This window comes from Thalassophryne amazonica, chromosome 20, assembly GCF_902500255.1.
Source record: "Thalassophryne amazonica chromosome 20, fThaAma1.1, whole genome shotgun sequence".
In the NCBI taxonomy this organism is placed as follows: Eukaryota; Metazoa; Chordata; class Actinopteri; order Batrachoidiformes; family Batrachoididae; genus Thalassophryne; species Thalassophryne amazonica.
The window spans coordinates 37,770,189-37,792,045 of record NC_047122.1 but is presented as its reverse complement, the minus strand read 5'-3'; the positions used below and the strand labels follow the sequence as shown (position 1 = coordinate 37,792,045).

The 21,857-nt window shown below is 40.9% G+C and overlaps 1 protein-coding gene across 1 annotated transcript in view; it reads right to left on the bottom strand.

Moving 5' to 3' along the window:
- Positions 1 to 1,707: 1,707 nt before the first annotated feature.
- Positions 1,708 to 21,857, bottom strand: part of tuft1b (tuftelin 1b) — a 63,122-nt gene continuing 42,972 nt past the window's right edge. The window contains 12 exon segments of the mRNA XM_034160390.1: positions 1,708 to 3,516; positions 3,631 to 3,725; positions 3,810 to 3,893; positions 4,144 to 4,226; positions 4,229 to 4,248; positions 4,348 to 4,571; positions 4,883 to 4,993; positions 8,875 to 8,940; positions 11,968 to 12,033; positions 12,517 to 12,603; positions 16,141 to 16,243; positions 16,322 to 16,374. Of these exon segments, the coding sequence (XP_034016281.1) occupies positions 3,447 to 3,516; positions 3,631 to 3,725; positions 3,810 to 3,893; positions 4,144 to 4,226; positions 4,229 to 4,248; positions 4,348 to 4,571; positions 4,883 to 4,993; positions 8,875 to 8,940; positions 11,968 to 12,033; positions 12,517 to 12,603; positions 16,141 to 16,243; positions 16,322 to 16,374 (1,062 nt within the window). The 3' untranslated portion in view covers positions 1,708 to 3,446.

Below are 21,857 nucleotides of genomic sequence, written 5' to 3'. Positions count from 1 at the left end.
CAGTATAAGATTACCGGGCAGTGTATAAAAATGACATTCTATACAAGGAATTATTATTATTTTTTTATTTATTTAATCTTCATCTGTACAACAAATAAGTAGAATACACGTGGTCGCTTACATTTAAATATATTGTACGTTAACAAAAGATCAAAATTAAAGGACAAATTGTGTTTACAATATTACAGCAGAGCAAAAATATTCACAGTAAATAGTTTAATTACAACCTCTGGCAAAAATTATGGAATCACCGGCCTCGGAGGATGTTCATTCAGTTGTTTAATTTTGTAGAAAAAAAGCAGATCACAGACATGACACAAAACTAAAGTCATTTCAAATGGCAACTTTCTGGCTTTAAGAAACACTATAAGAAATCAAGAAAAAAAGATTGTGGCAGTCAGTACGGTTACTTTTTTAGACCAAGCAGAGGAAAAAAATATGGAATCACTCAATTCTGAGGAAAAAATTATGGAATCACCCTGTAAATTTTCATCCCCCAAATTAACACCTGCATCAAATCAGATCTGCTCATTGACATTGACCCTATGTGTCTTTTTGCAAGGAATGTTTTTGCAGTTTTTGCTCTATGGCAAGATGCATTATCATCTTGAAAAATGATTTCATCATCCCCAAACATCCTTTCAATTGATGGGATAAGAAAAGTGTCCAAAATATCAACGTAAACTTGTGCATTTATTGATGATGTAATGACAGCCATCTCCCCAGTGCCTTTACCTGACATGCAGCCCCATATCATCAATGACTGTGGAAATGTACATGTTCTCTTCAGGCAGTCATCTTTATAAATCTCATTGGAAAGGCACCAAACAAAAGTTCCAGCATCATCACCTTGCCCAATGCAGATTCGAGATTCATCACTGAATATGACTTTCATCCAGTCATCCACAGTCCACAATTGCTTTTCCTTAGCCCATTGTAACCTTGTTTTTTTCTGTTTAGGTGTTAATAATGCCTTTCGTTTAGCTTTTCTGTATGTAAATCCCATTTCCTTTAGGCGGTTTCTTACAGTTCGGTCACAGACGTTGACTCCAGTTTCCTCCCATTTGTTCCTCATTTGTTTTGTTGTACATTTTTTGATTTTTGAGACATATTGCTTTAAGTTTTCTGTCTTGACGCTTTGATGTCTTCCTTGGTCTACCAGTATGTTTGCCTTTAACAACCTTTCCATGTTGTTTGTATTTGGTCCAGAGTTTAGACACAGCTGACTGAACAACCAACATCTTTTGCAACATTGCGTGATGATTTACTCTCTTTTAAGAGTTTGACAATCCTCTCCTTTGTTTCAATTGACATCTCTCGTGTTGGAGCCATGATTCATGTCAGTCCACTTGGTGCAACAGCTCTCCAAGGTGTGTTCACTCCTTTTTAGATGCAGACTAACGAGCAGATCTGATATGATGCAAGTGTTAGTTTTGGGGATGAGAATTTACAGGGTGATTCCATAATTTATTCCTCAGAATTGAGTGAGTCCATATTTTTTTCCTCTGCTTGGTCTAAAAAAGTAACCGTTACTGACTGCCACAATCTTTTTTTCTTGATTTCTTATAGTGTTTCTTAAAGCCAGAAAGTTGCCATTTGAAATGACTTTAGTTTTGTGTCATGTCTGTGATCTGCTTTTTTTCTACAAAATTAAACAACTGAATGAACATCCTCCGAGGCCGGTGATTCCATAATTTTTGCCAGGGGTTGTAGATAACAGAAGCAGCAGTGTTCATACAGGCAAAGCAATAATGGAGTGAGATTACCTGTTTGAGTGAATTTTTTTTTTTTTTTAATATATTACCTGTTAGTACACACCGTTTCTACTGTAGATTGCAATGGCACTTGGTGATTTAAATAATAATAATAATAATAATAATAATAAGTACAGCATTGACTATGTGGTCGCATTACTTGTAGCCTCTAATATGTATTTTTCAGCATATCTACAAATAATGATAATAGAAGCCATAATTCTAATACATAAATTCTTCAGTCCACTCTTTGTCCCATTCTTATGTCAAAGAAATATATTAAAGCAGTATTTATTTATATTTACATGCTGCAGGCCACCTGGTCATTTGACCTTTGACCCAAAAGGACTCACATAATTTAAGGATTTTTAAAATTTATTTTAAATATATTTTTTAAATAAATATGTACAAATCAAATGATATATTTAATTAAAGCTACAGTGTGTATGTAGGATTTAGAGGGTGTTTATTAGCAGAAATGTTATATAGTGTTTATAACCATCTGTTTATTAGTGTATAATTACTGGTGACAATGAATCAATTTGTTTTTATAAGATTATAATGAGTCCGTCATGTCAAGAAGGGGGCACCTCCACCTTCATGGAGGCCGCCATGTTGATACAGTAGCCCAAAAGGCACATACAGTACCTGCTCCACCTTTTACATTGTGCAGTGTGGGTGGAAAACTGGAGAAGAAAGAAAAGGAATCAAGGTTTGCTCCCCTATACACAATCTACCAGTTGCTAATTCAGGCTAACAAGTTTTAGAACACTCATTTTTGTGACATGGAGGATCAGACAAACTTTATCACAAGAGATGGTAAGAGAGCATGAATCTCTGTCACCAAAGAAACAAAATCGTCACTGCCAGTGGCATAATGTAATTTACAAAAAAATTGACTAGATGACACTAAATTATACACACTGTAGCTTTAATATAGTTATTATGTCAACCAGTCACACAAAACGTGGTTGTTTCAAAGATAAATGCAAATTTTTATAATCCCACACACACAGTATTTTTATTTGGAAAGGAAATATGGCACAAAAGGGGAATATTTTCAGAACAGACACAAATAAGGACAGGAACTCTACATTATTTTGAGAACCCCAGTTAAAACAGAAATAATAATAATAAAGAATAATTTAAAAAATTTAAGTGTGTCGTATGCTTACCACTGAGCCACATTTGTGCAACCGTTTGACATAAATACCTGGAAGAAAATATCAAATTTTTTTGTTTGTTTTTAATCTGACCCATTTATAAACCTGACCTGTTGAAACGGATTATTTCAGGCTCTTGGGAAACAAATGGAGGCAGAAAACTTTGCAATATGGAAAACTTCTCCGAACTCTGCTGACAAAGTGCAGTGCTGCATAAATTTGTCTCGGTGCATCACTCAAAGTAGACCAGTGAAAATCTTTTTTTTTTGGGTGGGATTCAACCTGCAGTTTGAACATTCTTTTAATTTCTTTTTTGGGATTCAGTTTGACAGGAAAAAAAAAATGCTGGGAGGAGCGGGGGGGGCATCAAAAGCAGCAGTGAGGTACTAAGATAATACCACCATGCTTCATTGATACAAGATCTCCTGAACCAGCCATTTCTGACAAAAATCTCATAACCTACGTTTATATTCTAGACAGTTCATATATATATATATCATGTTTTACATTGTTATTGTTGCTTCTGCATTCAGGACTTGATTTCAATGACTTTGATTAAAGGAAGAGACTTGTTCTGTGTCAGTGTGTTGAGCGGTTTGCTGTAAGGAGCAGAAAAGAGGAAAAAACATGTCAACCAGGTGTTTTCTATGCAGGTATGAGGACCAATAAGATTAAAATCTGAATAGAAAACATGTTCAGAGTCGTAACTTCACCTGTAAATGACCTGAGGTTTGTTCTCAGAGAATGTGAGTGGTGGAGGATCCCGCCCTGCCAGGAAATAATCCATGTGGTCATGCATTTCTCGGTTCTGCAAATAAAAAAAAAGTTGCATGTTAATTTTTTGCTTTTAACAAAAGTGACATATTTCAGCTTTTTTTTTCTTTTTCCTGACCTCAGCTTCCAGGAAGGCCACTTTCTCCTCCAGATCACAGATGACCCGATCTCTCTCTTCCATAATGGTCCGAGAGTTCTGCAGCTGTATTTCAGGCAGAACGAGCACAAATAAATATAAGAGGAGGAACTCAGGAGCAGCTGCAGCGTCATTTCTTCATGACAAGCTGGTTTTTGTTTCACTGCTTGACTGCTCGCAATCTGATTATTCCATTAAGTGCTTCCTGTGTGTCTGTGAGCACTGGAAGATGCATGTGCATCGTGCGTGTGTGTGCACGTGCACGCCCCTGGGCAACTTTGATCTTGCAGGTTGTGCACGGAGCTGTCATTAATACCTGCTCGATCATGTTGCGGACCTTCCTCTGCTGTGACTTTAACATGTCGTCAAGGTGATGGATCTTCTCCTTCAGGATGGCCTTTCCTTCTCCAGCTCTGCACATCTGCACACACACATCAGGAATTTGACGCGTACGCTTCATACACAAAACACGTTGTGCACATCGGTCCTTTTTGTTCCCTCTTCTGATTCCTCTTTTCACCTCTTCTCCAGCTCCTCCTCCTCCCCTTCCTCCTCTCTGAGCTGCAGCAGCTCTGCTTCACTCGCCGCTGTCTTCTCTTTGAGGACGCTGTTCTCGATTTCCATGTTTCCCAGCAGCCTCTGCAGCTCCTCCACCTGCTGACCTTTCTCCCCCGACTGCTCCTCTAACGTCTGCAGCCTCTCAGACTGCTCAGCCAGGCGAAAGCGGTAACCGCTGATCTCCGCCTGCGTGGGGAGAGGCACAGCAAGGAGGAACAGTTCAGGGCATGGACCTTGCACTCAAGTTACCTCAGGGTCAAAGGTCAAATAAAAAAACAAAACCACTAGAGCCTAACATTGAAAGTGTCTGAGGTGTCAGTGAGGTGACTTTGTGCACCAGGTTTAACCTTGACACACACACACACACACACACACACACACACACACACACACACACACACACACACACACACACACACACACACACACACACACACAGTCCAGCAGCTCCTCGATCTGCTCTGCTCTCAGGAGACAGATCACTCCAGCAGACAGACCTGCAGTCTGTCCGTCTCCTCCTGATGCTTCTTCTTCAGCTCCTTCAGCTGTGCGTACAGACACTTATTCGCCTCCCTCAGTTTCAGCATCTCGTCCCGGTTATCACCAACCTGACACACAAAACGTGGCACAGTTAATTGGATTCAGCCACTTGAACCTGATGGTGTGGCACAGCAGGTCAGACTGCTGACTGGATGTTTGCTGCCTGTTTTAAAGGTTGTTTCATTTACCCTGAGGTGACAACACTCACAAAATAAACCAGTCAGTCTTTGGTGAAATGATTTTTTTCTGAATTTCATTTTAGTTGGGCACAGGTTGACCTCACTGCAGCATGGAGAAGGGGGGTGGGGTGGTGCAGTTAAATTAGAAGTACCCCAAGCACCAAACAACTGAAACAACTGAACTTCTTATTGTTCTGCGAGTCCACTAAGCCAGTAGTGTAGATTCTGAGTAGCACATCCACACAGCCTGTGACACATGGATGGAAATAAAAGCCCGTCCGTAGGCATAGAAACAGCTCATTTCTTAGCTAATTAGAAAATGACTGCTTTTAGATTGACTTGTTTCAGTGTCTGTGGGGAATTGGATGCTACCATCTTTACTATAATTTTTTTTTTTTTTTTTTGCGGGGGGGACGACAACTGGCAACTAAAATAAGCTTGCAGAATATATATATGTATATATGTGTGTGTGTGAGACCCCTTTAAAGTGTTATACATCAACAAAGTGATGACAGAAGTTGTGAATTTTACAGCCTACAGCAGTTTGACTTTTTGTTCAGGAAGGGCCAAATGTCACACACACACACACACACACATACATACACTCAACAAAAATATAAACGCAACACTTTTGGTTTTGCTCCCATTTTGTATGAGATGAACTCAAAGATCTAAAACTTTTTCCACATACACAATATCACCATTTCCCTCAAATATTGTTCACAAACCAGTCTAAATCTGTGATAGTGAGCACTTCTCCTTTGCTGAGATAATCCATCCCACCTCACAGGTGTGCCATATCAAGATGCTGATTAGACACCATGATTAGTGCACAGGTGTGCCCTAGACTGCCCACAATAAAAGGCCACTCTGAAAGGTGCAGTTTTGTTTTATTGGGGGGGATACCAGTCAGTATCTGGTGTGACCACCATTTGCCTCATGCAGTGCAACACATCTCCTTCACATAGAGTTGATCAGGTTGTCAATTGTGGCCTGTGGAATGTTGGTCCACTCCTCTTCAATGGCTGTGTGATGTTGCTGGATATTGGCAGGAACTGGTACACGCTGTCGTATACGACGGTCCAGAGCATCCCAAACATGCTCAATGGGTGACATGTCCGGTGAGTATGCCGGCCATGCAAAAACTGGGACATTTTCAGCTTCCAAGAATTGTGTACAGATCCTTGCAACATGGGGCCGTGCATTATCCTGCTGCAACATGAGGTGATGTTCTTGGATGTATGGCACAACAATGGGCCTCAGGATCTCGTCACGGTATCTCTGTGCGTTCAAAATGCCATCAATAAAATGCACCTGTGTTCTTCGTCCATAACAGACGCCTGCCCATACCATAACCCCACCGCCATCATGGGCCACTCGATCCACAACATTGACATCAGAAAACCGCTCACCCACACGACGCCACACACGCTGTCTGCCATCTGCCCTGGACAGTGTGAACCGGGATTCATCCGTGAAGAGAACACCGCTCCAACGTGCCAAACGCCAGCGAATGTGAGCATTTGCCCACTCAAATCGGTTACGACGACGAACTGGAGTCAGGTTGAGACCCAGATGAGGACGACGAGCATGCAGATGAGCTTCCCTGAGACGGTTTCTGACAGTTTGTGCAGAAATTCTTTGGTTATGCAAACCGATTGTTTCAACAGCTGTCCGAGTGGCTGGTCTCAGACGATCTTGGAGGTGAACATGCTGGATGTGGAGGTCCTGGGCTGGTGTGGTTACACGTGGTCTGTTGTTGTGAGGCTGGTTGGATGTACTGCCAAATTCTCTGAAACGCCTTTGGAGACGGCTTATGGTAGAGAAATGAACATTCAATACACGAGCAACAGCTCTGGTTGACATTCCTGCTGTCAGCATGCCAGTTGCACCCTCCCTCAAATCTTGCAACATCTGTGGCATTGTGCTGTGTGATAAAACTGCACCTTTCAGAGTGGCCTTTTATTGTAGACAGTCTAAGGCACACCTGTGCACTAATCATGGTGTCTAATCAGCATCTTGATATGGCACACCTGTGAGGTGGGATGGATTATCTCAGCAAGGAGAAGTGCTCACTATCACAGATTTAGACTGGTTTGTGAACAATATTTGAGGGAAATGGTGATATTGTGTATGTGGAAGAAGTTTTAGATCTTTGAGTTCATCTCATACAAAATGGGAGCAAAACCAAGTGTTGCGTTTATATTTTTGTTGAGTGTATATATACAGTTGAGTGTATATATACACAGTGAGGAAAATAAGTATTTGAACACCCTGCGATTTTGCAAGTTCTCCCACTTAGAAATCATGGAGGAGACTGAAATTTTCATCTTAGGTGCATGTCCACTGTGACAGCCATAATCTAAAACAAAAAATAAAATAAATAAAAAAATCAGGAAATCGCAATGTATGATTTTTTTAATTTATTTGTATGTTACTGCTGCAAATAAGTATTTGAACACCTGTGAAAATCAATGTTAATATTTGGTACAGTAGCCTTTGTTTTCAATTACAGAGAGCAAATGTTTCCTGTAGTTTTTCACCAGGTTTGCACACACTACAGCAGGGATTTTGGTCCACTCCTCCATACACATCTTCTCCAAATCTTTCAGGTTTGGAGTTTCAGCTCCCTCCAATGACTTTCTATTGAGTTCAGGTCTGAAGACTGGCCAGACCACTCCAGGACCTTGAAATGCTTCTTACGGAGCCCCTCCTTAGTTGCCCTGGCTGTGTGTTTGGGGTCATTGTCATGCTGGAAGACCCAGCCATGACCCATCTTCAGTGCTCTTACTGAGGGAAGGAGGTTGTTTGCCAAAATCTCGCAATACATGACCCCATCCATCCTCCCTTCAATATGGTGCAGTCATCCTGTCACCTTTGCAGAAGAGCACCTCCAGAGTTCTTAAAGAAAACAAAGTAATGACATAAGTTGTGAATTTTACAGCCTACAGCAGTTTATTTGACTTTTTGTTCGGGAAGGGCCAAATGTTTAGTCTATTAAACTGCCATTGGATAGTGGTGTAACGTGATCTCACACACACACACACACACACACACACACACACACACACACACACACACACACACACACACACACACACACACACACACACACACACACACACACACACACACACCGATTGTGGTGCAACTTTAGACCCCAGGTCTGGGGCCCATTGCATTTGATGCAAAAGAAATCTAAGAGAAATGAAAAAAGGTCTGTGTGTCTGGACAGCCACATTAACACACATATTCCATCCCTGCCTTAACTTGCAGAACATCCAGACAGTGGAGTTGCCTTACAAGAGACACTATGATGTAGTCAATGGGCCCCAAATCTGAAATATGCATTTTCGTTGCACCCCCCCGGTCACCAAGGTATGATATATAATCTATAATGTAGATAATGCACGTGAAATAAGATGGTGCTCTGTGCATGAGTGTGGATGTGTACCCTGCAGGGTGTACGTGGTAAGATTTGTTATCAGGATCTGCCGCCGGATTTGGAACAGGCAGATATTGGATTGTGTGACTTGAAAATAGCTGGAGGACCAGGCATTCCCCTCCCACGCTCCCACCCCCGCCCATTATGAATATTCTACCCATCATCTGAATACAAATTTGAATGGATTCAAAGCAGTTTCACCCGAAACTTGCTTTTGTTGACAACATCCAACCATTACTTAACATTCATTCATATTAAAGTGATGAATAGTCGGGTGATGAGCGCCACAGGAAACATTCTTCTGGCTGATGTGTGAGAGGCTTACGTTGCTACTGGAGACAGTCAGCTGGCTGTGGGGCGGCACGTTGACTCTGTAGCCATTGGCTGGATACTGGATAAACGAGCAGCAGATGTTAGTGGTTTTCTTTCAGCAGCATGTCCAACTTCAGCCAGTCATCAAAATTTTGACCTAATCGGTACCACTTAAGGGGACTAAATGACACAATCCAGCCTCAGTGTAACATGGCCTATACAAAAATGTATGATGACCATCCCAGGTCAATTTCAGTTTGTACAGGGGTCAAAAGTTAAAGTTGCTTCAATTTTGGTTAAAAAAAAAAGTGGTGCAAGTTGTTGGTTGAACTAACAGGATTAATAAATGGATTAGTTTTGACTGTGTTGAATGTTTGGTCTCTATAGTAAAGGTCAAACAATGTTGAGGTCTATTACGTAGATTTTATGACATGTGACATATGTTACCCTGTAACATGATAACTAAGCATGACACATGGTGCAAAGTAGTCCCTTTTAAAACCCTATTACCTCAACCAATAATTTGCACCACTTTTCACCAAATTTGAAACAACTTTAACTTTTGACCCCTGTACAAATTAAAATTGACCCTTGTCAGCATTGTTGCTGTTTTTATCCTATTCAGGGTTTTCATGTATCCCATAATCCCTTGTGCGCCAGAGAGTCGCTGCAGTCACAGCAACATAGAGAATCCACATGATGACAATTGTAAATGAATATTATGCTACAAACATGTAATTTTTTATGCTTTTCATCACGTCAATAAAACTGCTGCATGATACCCTGAAAACTTGCTAAAACAATTATAACGAATAATCCGTGTCTGCTACGTTTAATCTGCATGGAATTTAATAAATGGAAACCGAATTTCAGACATATTATATATTAGTTTGGAACAAAGAAGACAAACAGTGTTGTAAAGAACAATAACCAAGACGTTAACGAGCAAACTTCTCTTCCACCAGAACGACATGATCAGGAAGTGAGCGGAGCTCACAGCAGCTCCCATTGAAAATAACGGAGAGACAGCCTGTGATTATCGCATGTTTACATAAAACAAATGCAATAACAACATCTATAAACCCAGAGAATATATTCACGAGCGTTTTAGGCACAACATCAAAATAGTTTTATGTTGCGATGTTAATGGTGTTGTCCGTGTGCAGCGGTTAAAGTGCAGCCCGATCAGAGCGTCTCAATGCAGTTCTCAATGTTACTGAGATCTCGCAGAGCGGCGACCTCTCCGAGGTTTTGCGGGATTTGAAACCTGAAAAGGGTGGATATCTTCATAAGGGCCTCTTCACACATAACACGAAATTGGGCAAAAAAAAGCAGAAACCCGCCAAAAACCCGCAATCAAAAAACAAAATGGGGAACCACGAAACATTCCACCTGCTGTCGGGAGGGACACACGGTGGGACAGGTGTGTACGATACCGCAGTGACAGCTTTGTGCACGCTTGTGCGCATGTACGAACACAGTGCGAGGACTTGGAATGCATGACACCATATTGTGCCACTACTGTGGGAGGAAAACCACACACCCAAAAACAAAAACGCACTTTCTAATATTTAATCCCTCTTATCAAGTGGACAATACAAGTATGAACCTTCTGTTACTCTGTATATGACTCATGGTCATAGACATACAGTCATGAAATGACATGAATGTAGTAGTGGGCTCTTATAGTGTACACATCTGCTGGCACCACATGTCCAGCCGGCCCCACGTGTCCAGCAAGTGGTGTGCCAAAGGACACTGTGTCATGTGGACAATAGCTGCTATGGGTGACATGACATTCAGATCACCAGCTGAGTGTACACGTGATCAGATGGTTCTTTTCACATGGTACAGCCTGTCAGTGTGTGCACTGACACAGTCCCTCCCACCCATTACAAAGGCGATGTGTTTTTACAGCATGCGCCTCACAGTGGAGTGTTGTTAGGTCATATCCATCATAACACATTGTGTTCTCCAGCTGTGACTTGCGGGTCCTCAGATCTCAACAGCAGCAGCTAGCGTGGACACGCCACCTTACTGAACAAACTCAAATTTCTCACTCGCTGTTCCTTTGTTATGTGATTATTTATGTTAAGTATTTGTTATATAATTATGTATGTAGTTATTGTTGTATGTATTTACTTAATTGTCCTATTCTCTGTATTTTTAATTTAACACGGCATGTGCACTGAGCTGCGCTGTCAGCCGGAATGGACGATAGCATGAGAGCCCGCCCACACATGTGTACTGCTGGAGTGTTGTTCATGTTGTTGATGACAAGACGTGTCCTCCGGCTGAGCTGCGAGTACACAGCGGTCCCATCTGGAAATTACAGCCAGAGGTTGGAAGCGATGACGACACACTCCACAAGCCATTTGTGTTGTTGTGCGTGCCATTACATGCCATTTGTATGTGTGTATGTGTGTGTGTGTGCGTGGGATTTGGCACATTCACACCCATGTGTGCTGCTTGGTAACGGCACACTTGCGTGGCACTTACATTTTTACAGACAGATCAAGTGCGGTCATCTGCACTCCACTATCGAGCCAGGAGTGCGAAAAGCCCCGCCCTTTCTAAGTACCCAGCGAGTGGTGTTGGATGTCCATGTGTTGCACCTGGAATTTGGCCGACACCTGCCGAGAGAGAGTCGAAGGGGCACTCGCAGGGCACTTGCTATCTTTTGGCCGCTGGTGTGTGCGAATGGTTGTGGCAACAGCTGTAGGCCTTTAAGCCGGCTCAGATTTTTCACGAATGGCATGCGATTCCTTCTTCGTGTGCCAGTTGGCTTCAATCGTGTTATGTGTGAAGGGGCCCAAACATGCAATCAAAGTTCGTCCAAACTATACCTTTTTGGAATCTTTATATTCAGACACATAATGTGGTATAGTTTTCAATATGATTGTAGCATTTTAAAATGTTGACCTCTGTGTAACCCTTCATTGACTCCTACCTGGCTGTAACTGCCACTCTGGGATTGCTAGCATATATACAGTTTTGGGTAGACCATCATACACTGAGGCTGGATTCTAAGTGCCGTTTAGTCCCATTAAGTTTTACTGAAAACCTGCTTGGCCCATGGACTAACTTTGACACAGAGGGCGTGTACCTTGTTGTTGTTGATGCTCTGCCTGGCTGCCATTTGCTCCCTCAGAGTCTTCAGACAGTACCTCACCTAATGAACAAAAACACATTAATCCTGCTATTCCGTTGAGTCATTCTCTAAAAGCAGGTCAAACTCACGTTTAAGTTTCGTTACAACAGCAAAAGAATATAGTTTGAGTTTGGTGTCTGGGCTCTGATCTCATCACTCCCCACGGATGTTTGCTTGTGATATTGGGGAGTGATGATTAGATATACACATTTCCCCAATTGGAGCACACAGGTGGAGGCGGAGCTGAGCAAAAGAAGTGACCTGGATGCAGCAGTTGCAGCATTTGACAGACAGAGGAGGAGCCAGGAAATTGGCATCTTAAATAGCCCACCCAATTTGGAGGAGTGTTTAGTGGATTATGTAGAAAGTGTGTTTTAGTAGGAAGTATGGCGTAATTATGCCGAATGAGGCATGTTCATGTGCAGCAAGCAGCTAGAGTTTTCTGCCTGAACTTGCTCACAGGTTTGCCTCATCTGTGAGAAACGTTGCTCAGCTCACACTGACCTCCTGGATCTGTGACGCCTCATCTGTCAGCATCCTGAGACTCTCCTGGGGGTAGTCCACTCTCTCTGGACGAGCTTCAAGGTAAACCTAGTTAACACAACAAGATGATTGTGGCACATGTTGCAGAAAAACAAGTTATGTAGTGTGGAGTTGCGTCCGGGAGGGCATCCGGTGTAAATCAGCATGCAGCTTCACCTCAGATGTGCTGTGGGGACCCCAAGTGAAAACAAGAGCAATCAGAGATTTCTGATGTCCACTAATCCGGAAAAGGTAAATCTTGATCCAGAATCCAGATCCGGATCACCTCCAAAATTCAGTGGTGTTTTCCATGCCCTAATATCTATGTGGTGCAAATTTGGTGAGAATCTGTGAAGTAGTTTTGAAGTAATCCTTCAGAGCCTATATAAAGTGAAATATAGAGCCAGAATCCGGATCCGGAGCTGGATCACCTCCAAAATTCAGTGGAGTCTTCCAAGCTCTAATATCCATGCGTGGTGCAAATTTGGTGAGAATCTGTGAAGTAGTTTTGAAGTAATCCTTCAAAGCCTATATATAATATATAGTGTGAAATCTTGATCTAAAATCTGGACCTGGATCACCTCCAGAATTTAATGGGTTCTTCCATCACCTAACATCTATCTGTGGTAAAAACTTCGTCAAAATCTGTGGAGTAGTTTTGACGTAATTCTGCAAACAGACAACCAGACAGACAAATAAATAAACAGATTATTTTATTACGTCCTTGGTGGACGTAACAAGAACAGACAAGCCAAAGGAACTTCCTTTTACATAGACTCAGTCGTTTTTTTACTGTGTAACTTGAAAACATGTTTACATAAATAAGATGCAACAAATTCACCAAAGGTTCTGATGTAAATAAAATAAAGTTGATCCAATGAAAACATGATCATCACTTCCATTAAAAAAAAATTTCTCATCTCTGTCTGGTTGGTTGCTATCCAGAACCCAAGGCAGCTCCATGGTGCCGTGGATGCGGCAAAGCAGCACAGCACCAGCGCATGCTTCCAGACTTGACAGTATTAGAACACTTCCCAGCATGCATTGTGCACAAGTTAAAACACATTAAAAAAACTTGTTCCTTATTTTGAATAACTTCTTTTAAATGTTCGATATATCAAATCAAGTCAATTTTATTTATATAGCGCCAAATCACAACAAACAGTCGCCCCAGGCGCTTTATATTGTAAGGCAAAAGCCATACAATAATTACAGAAAAACCCCAACGGTCAAAACGACCCCCTGTGAGCAAGCACTTGGCGACAGTGGGAAGGAAAAACTCCCTTTTAACAGGAAGAAACCTCCAGCAGAACCAGGCTCAGGGAGGGGCAGTCTTCTGCTGTGACTGGTTGGGGCTGAGGGAGAGAACCAGGAAAAAGACATGCTGTGGAGGGGAGCAGAGATCAGTCACTAATGATTAAATGCAGAGTGGTGCATACAGAGCAAAAAGAGAAAGAAACACTCAGTGCATCATGGGAACCCCCCAGCAGTCTAAGTCTATAGCAGCATAACTAAGGGATGGTTCAGGGTCACATGATCCAGCCCTAACTATAAGATTTTTCAAAAAGGAAAGTTTTAAGCTTAATCTTAAAAGTAGAGAGGGTGTCTGTCTCCCTAATCCAAATTGGGAGCTGGTTCCACAGGAGAGGAGCCTGAAAGCTGAAGGCTCTGCCTCCCATTCTACTCTTACAAACCCTAGGAACTACAAGTAAGCCTGCAGTCTGAGAGCGAAGCGCTCTATTGGGGTGATATGGTACTATGAGGTCCCCAAGATAAGATGGGACCTGATTATTCAAAACCTTATAAGAAGAAGAATTTTAAATTCTATTCTGGAATTAACAGGGAGCCAATGAAAAGAAGCCAATATGGGTGAAATATGCTGTCTCCTTCTAGTCCCCGTTAGTACTCTAGCTGCAGCATTTTGAATTAACTGAAGGCTTTTCAGGGAACTTTTAGGACAACCTGATAATAATGAATTACAATAGTCCAGCCTAGAGGAAATAAATGCATGAATTTCTCAGGCATGGTGGCGGCATGGCTCATAACAGGTGGACACAAATGCAAGTTCTCACCAGGGATGGAGAAAGTACAAGGTTAAATTGTCAAAGCAAGCAGGGAGTCGGTACACAGGTGATCCAGCAGTGAGGCAACGGTAACAGATAGGCGAAAGGCTGAGGCGTGGTTAAACAGACAGGCACAGGTTCAAAATACACAGCGAGGAGGCAATCAGAGACAAAGGCAATTCAAGGTCGAGGACAAGCAATGTCAAAAATCCGACAGGCAAAAACAAGGAAAGGAGTACTTGAAACTATGGCTGGAGAGTGACATGAAATCAACAATTTGGCAGTGAGTAGTGAGACTGTGAGGGCTTAAATAACGTGGTGTAATTAGAGGAGAAATGAGAAGCAGGTGTGGCAGAAGGTGTTGAAGGGGGTGGGAATGGGAAAGACAAAAGTAAGTGCAAGAGAGAGCAGTGAGGCAAAAGCAAAGTGAACTAGGGCAAGATACTAAGTGGCTGAAAAAACCATGGGTGCAAAGCAAGTGGCAAAAACTAACAGTGATTAACATGACTTGTTCCAGACAGCAATAATGCGTGAGCAAAACAAAAGGGGAAACCAAACTAGAAATAACGTGACTAATCCAAATAGCAGGAAACATGAAGATCTATGATATAATAGAAACTACAACAGGGGCTGATACAGATTATAAACTGAGGCAGAAAAATACTGACATGAAACAAAACCAGTAACACAAAATACAACACAAAATAGATGAATAAACCCAGAATAAACAAACACAGTGATTACAGAATGATGCAATAAATAAAAGATAATTGATAAATGGAATAAATAACAATGGAACATGATATGACAAGAAACACTGAAGTGAATAATAACCAAACCTGTGACTAAAGCATAATACAAGAAATGTGATAACCAGAACTAGACTTATAGGACCAGGAGTGAACAACCAATAACCAACTACAGAATAAAAGAAAACCAAAGAAAGAATCCGTGATGAAAGTGTAACATAAAGAAAAGCAATGAATAACTGAATGACTGCAAACAAAATAAGGTAACGAAAGAAACGAGTGACTAAATAGTAAACAAAGCAATAAACAGAATCAAACAGACTAACATGGTAAAGTATAAACTAATGAAAGGTAAAACCAGAGACTCAAAGAGGAAACAAGGCAATGAACGAAAATCTAGCCCCTGAGCCGGGACTGGGCATGACAGAATTAGCTTTTCAGCATCACTGTGAGACAAGACCTTTCTAATTTTATATATTCCAATTAGAATTAGATCTATGTTCCAATACATTCTGGTATGTCTCAGACAATAATAAAAGCTACAAGACACTCAAATTTCACATGTTGCTATATTCTGTTCCTTCTCACCCATTAGATCTTATGACATCATATGAACAATATAAATAAAGAGATGCACAAAAAAAAAAAAAAGTTTGCCTTGCAACGTTAAAGAAATGCAAGAAGATTAAAGGATTTTTTTAAGCATGTCTGCTCTTGGACAACATCTTCTTTTTCTTCTGTACTTGTCTCCTGAATGCACCTTTGTATTTACTAAAATAAATAATGACACATACTTTGATGACTTCAACTTTTTCTTCTGTGGGTGTGATGAGTTCATTTATCTCTTCCGGCTCCTCACTGGGTTTCTGGGGTAGCAACACTGCTATGTTTGCTTTGCTGCATGAAGTTAAATGAAAAACATGAATACCCAACGCACAAATGAGCATTTATCAGTAAGATATTCAGTACTCGTACCTCTTGTTGTGCTGTTCGAATTGTGGGCTGACTGATGGCCCGGTAGAATCAATCTAATCTGTCTGCATCTGTCCTGTAAGAAAGGACGAGAGAATTCTGACTTAAAGAGCTGCTGGAATCACATGTAAAACAAATCGAACTGAAACAGGCGCGGAACTTAAAATGAAAGTGTGCAAGAGGGTGGAGCAGAGAGAGGGGTAGTTTTTGTCATCAACTTACTCCAAACTAAAGTTCCCCTGAATGCTTCACAGTTGTAACAGTAAAGCTTAGCAACCAACAATGAGGAGACATTTTCCAACATACTGTACCCCTGCATGGGCCACGTCATGTGGCTGTATGACCAATTCAAACACTTGCTGTAGAAATTAAACCAGTTTGGTCCAGTAAGGCCAAATACCAACACTGAAATCATCTGGGACTGAGTGCACGGCCGTATGGTGTCACTTTAGCAGAAAAAAAACAGATAAAAAGCAAATTTCATTCCTCTTTGAAGCTATTAATCTTCGTGATGTTTGTCTATTTGTTGCTCTATTTCTCCCAGGCCCAATTTTCACCAGACTTGGTATGTGGGGGAAGGTCAACCCCAAGAACTGCCCTGAAAGAGTTAGGTTTTGGCAAAGGTGACTGTCATTTAAAATCTAAATTTAGATTTTTTTTTTCCCACTCCAATATCCATCAATTTGGCACACATGTTGATGGGTCCCACAATTGCCCAGGCGAGGTCAAATTTTAGAAAATATTATTCCACAGAGATGGCTCTCACTAAAGTGGTGAATGAGCTTCTGCTTGCAATGGACTTGAACACCACTACGGTTCTGGTGCTGTTCAGTGCTGCATTTGATAGGGTGATCATCATATTCTACTTGATAGGCTGGAGAATCATTTTGGGATACTGGGAGTCCCCTTGCATGGTTGACGTCATACCTGGCCAGTCGTTCTCACTGTGTTTTGTACAATAACGCTACCTCTAACCTTAGTGACATGAAACTTGGGGTTCCACGGGGGTCTGTCTTAGGCCCCCTGCTTTTCTCCCTTTATATAGCACCCCTTGGGCACATATTGCAGCATTTTGGGATTACCTTTCACTGCTATGCTGATGACACTCAGTTATACATGCCAATAACCACTGGTAATCTCATCCACATAAAAGCCTTAGAAGATTGCCTTGCATCAGTGAAAAGCTGGATGTCTAGCAACTTCCTACCTTTAAACTCTGATAAGACTGAAATGATGGTTCTTGGTCCAGTGAGACATCTGCATCACTTTGTCCAGCTAACACTTAGCCTAGGCTTGTGTGTCATACATCACACTGACAAAGTGAGGAACCTTGGGGTAATTTTTGATCCTACGTTCTCCTTTGACCTCCACATTAGAGAGATTACGAGGATTGCTTTCTTCCACCTGCGAAAAATAGCGAAGATTCTTCCCATCCTGTCTATGGCTGACACTAAGAGCCTGATTCATGCATTTGTCTCTTCTAGATTGGACTACTGCAATGTTCTATTTTCTGGTTTACCTCAGTCCAGCATTAGGGCTCTCCAGTTGGTTCAAAATGCTGCTGGCCAGACTTTTGACATGAAGCAGAAGTTGACCCACTTAATTCATTGTGGCGTCTCTTCACTGACTTCCTGTCCCGTGAGACAGATTTTAAGGTTCTGCTACTAACCTATAAAATTGTTCAGGGACTGGCACCTTCCTACCTGGCTGACCTGATTAAACCTTACATACCAGCCCGGGCTTTGCATTTTCAGGGTGCAGGACTACTTTGTTTCCCTAGGGTGAATAAAAAGTCTGTGTGAGAAAGCTCTGTGGGTCACAGAGTTTTCTCTTATCGTGTCCCTGTTCTTTGGAATGATCTCCCTGCTTCAATAAAACAGTCAGATTCAAGTCTAGACTTAAGAAGCACTTATTTTCCCTTTCGTATGCTAGCATACAAGCATAGTAAGTTACTATGCTTTTTACTCTTAAATTAATTTTATTAGGAAACGGAGTGGGCCGCAGCCTCAACTTTATCTAAATTCTGGGTCTTTTAATTCTGCCTCAAAAAGTGTCCAAATCCTTACAGATGTTATTTTTGCCCTCACCATCTTGTACATGGGTACAATTACTAGTTGGTCAAAAATAGTCACTTCATTGCTCGCAAGCTTTTTACAAAAGTTGACTTAGTACACCATTTGATGTGTGAAAGCTGCTCATAATCAATGTGATTGTTGATGATAATAATTAAACAATGATAGGATTAATAATGCATTATTTAGCTAGCACAGCTACAAACAAACAAACAAAAAAGTCATTACAAATTAAGTAATTTAAATAGAAAAAGTGAGTTTGTACTCGCTAGTATTGTCTTACAAGTAACTGCAAATCATATCAACCTGCTTTTGGGACATTAATACTTTGGTGATGCAGATATTTTATATATCCGTAATGGCTATCTAGCTGGTACTACAACAAAGCTAACATATGATAGCTAGTGAGCTAGCTAACTTGCACAGCCTAAAGCCAATAGTAGGTTAAAAATACCATATATAAAGTGAGTGTGCAGCTGGATGAACATTTTCTTTGGGTAAAGACAATATAAAATTTTAAAATGCAAGTTTAAAGTTGATGGGTAAAAGTCTGAAGCCATTGTTTTGAACTTGCCTAACCTTTTCATGCATATTTTTCACATAACACAGTGTGACATTTGACTTTACAAAGTAAACAAGCACTTTCTTAGAATGGAAATAATCCTCCTTGACAACACCCTTTTAAGCACCTAGAGGAACAGCGCTTGACATTTATATCGCTACCCTCTCTGAATGTGCAAACAAACTGGACAGATTAAATACACTTCAGGTTGAGGGTAAAACATGGTTATATAACACAGCCATCAGTGATTATTAAAACAAATGCAGTTTGTAGTTTTATTTTGCATTTTCTTTGTGCGTATGTATCTCCGTACATACTTTATTTCTTATTTGCAACTGTAGACTTTACCGCAATGTTCCTTGTGAAGTGCAAATTCACATCATTAATTATTCTGTATGTTTGCAGGTAAAACCTTTTCAGATGTGGTTTGGTTTGGCTGAACATTGCCTTGCCATCTGTGGCCTCAATTGAACTTTTTGTGGGTATGACTTACAGAGTAAATTACATTGCAATGACAGATAACTGACAGATGTCAAAAAGTACAAGTAAATAGCCCAAAGCAATTAAAAAAGTGAACAAAATACCTGTTACTGGATTGAATTGTATACAAAAATACTGCACAAGTTATTACAATATTTTGACATCAACAAAAATAATATTAAAATGTTGCAGAGTGTCCCCAAAAGGACATTTAAATGATCTTATTAGATGTTGTAAATAATGAAACTGATAAAAAGTTTTTGTAAGATCATAGTGAGTTCAGTTTAGACAGACTCCTTTGGGGACATTAAAAAGTTGATTAAAGAATGTAAAACTAATTTCTCAAGCACAGTTCTTCTTAGGAAGAATAAAAACCTGAAACCATTGTATTCTCCTAAAATTTTCTTCGAAAAATTTATTTTTTAGGGCTTTCAGTATTCAGTTAATGCTGAAGTCACATTGGGTACTGACAAAACTACAGTTCTGTTTGCTTGATGTGACTATGAAGGGCTGGACTCTACTTGTCTGTCAGGACTCATGGTGGGCTGAAACCGGAAGCAGTAGGAGACCAATGCAGACTCACAGGCATGGTTGGTAGATGAATAAAAGGCTTTATCTTGAAACCAGGCATTGGGTTCGGTACACATTTGAACAGAGGTATCAGACATGGTACAGGCTGGGACGTGGTCCATAAACCAGGCAGGGTTCGTTCACACGGCATCGAGGTATAAAGCAGGCAAAACAAAGGCAGAGTCAAAATACAGGCAGAGTTCAGGATACGGCAAGGCGGAGATCGGAGCACAAAAGCAAGGTCAAAACACAAGAGCAAACTGGACAAGAACGAGAGGCGAGAAAGTGAACAAAGTCAACAATCAGGCAGTGAGCTGTGGAACTGTGAGGGTTTTAATAGGAGCAAACTAATCGGGGTGATGTGAAGCAGGTGTGTGGAAGGTTCTAGAAAGAGGTTGTGGTTTAGTGAACAAAAAGAGGGAAGAAAGGCAAGAGAGTGTGGGAGGGGAAAAAACAAAGCGGTGATAAGCAAAGCAAGATAAGTAGGTAACAGAAAAACTAACTGATACCACAGCAAATAAAGGTATAAACTAAGACAGAACTCCACCACGTGGCTAAAGAATAAGGGAAAAAACAACTAATGACTACGTGAAAGGCTGAGTGCAAACACAATGAGAAAATAAAAGCAAAGACTAAACTAGAACTCACTGGTGGAAAAAATGAAATTACAGATAATACAATATATGAAAAACAAACAGATAAGTGATACACTAATGATACAATAAATGATAAAGTGGCAAACAGGCAAATGACTAACTAGAAAATAAATGATAAGCAAACAAAACCAGAGGTTATAGAATAGTTTGTAATAAATAAACAGAACTTAATCTGATAAGAAACACTAGAAGATAAATAACCAAAACCTGTGACTAAAGCATAAAACAATAAATGTGATAAACAGAACAAAACTAAGACTAAAGCAACTAAAGGGACCAAGAGTGAAAGAAAAACAATAAACAGTAAAGTAAAACTATAAATGTGGCAAGCAAATGATACACAGAGAGTAAATCAAACAAAACTAATTAGAACTGAAGCATGACCATGAAAACTGGACGTGACATGAAAAAAAAAAAAAAAAACACAGAAGGCTCAGAGCATGAAAGACGAACAGGGTCCAGAACTATACCAGAAGGCCCTAAAGGGCCAGATCATGACATTGTCCACGTGGAGCCAATCATAGACATACATGCAGTGTTACAACTGCAAGGTGAAATGACGAATACACTGGGTACTAGGTAGCAACAGATGTTACAAGATTGACACCATTCCCAAGCCATCAGGATGGTAATCTAGTTACATGACCATGAAGCTCAAAATTGGGCTCAGGTGTATTCTGTTTCCACCTGATCATCCGTGAGATGTTTCTACAGCTTAATTGGAGTCCACCTGGGGTAAATTCAGTTGCTTGGGCATGATTTGGAAAGACACACACCTGTCTACATATAAGGTCCCACAGTTGACAGTCAGAGCACAAACCAAGCGTGAAGTCAAACAAACATGTCTGTAGACCTCTGTGACAGGATTGTCTCTTGGCAACAAATTTGGGGAAGGGAACAGAAACATTACTGCAGCTTTGAAGGTCTCAATGAGCACAGGTCCATCATTCATAAATGGAAGAAGTTTGGATCCACCAGGACTCTTCCTAGAGCTGACCATCCATCTAAACTGAGCGATCGAGGGGAAAGGGGCCTAGAACTCTTTTTGTGAATGTCAGGCATCATGTTTGGAGGAAACCAGGCACCATCCCTACAGTGAAGCATGGTGGTGGCAGCATCATGCTGTGGGGATGTTTTTCAGCGGCAGGAACTGGGAGACTAGTCAGGATTAAGGGAAAGATCAATGCAGCAATGTACAG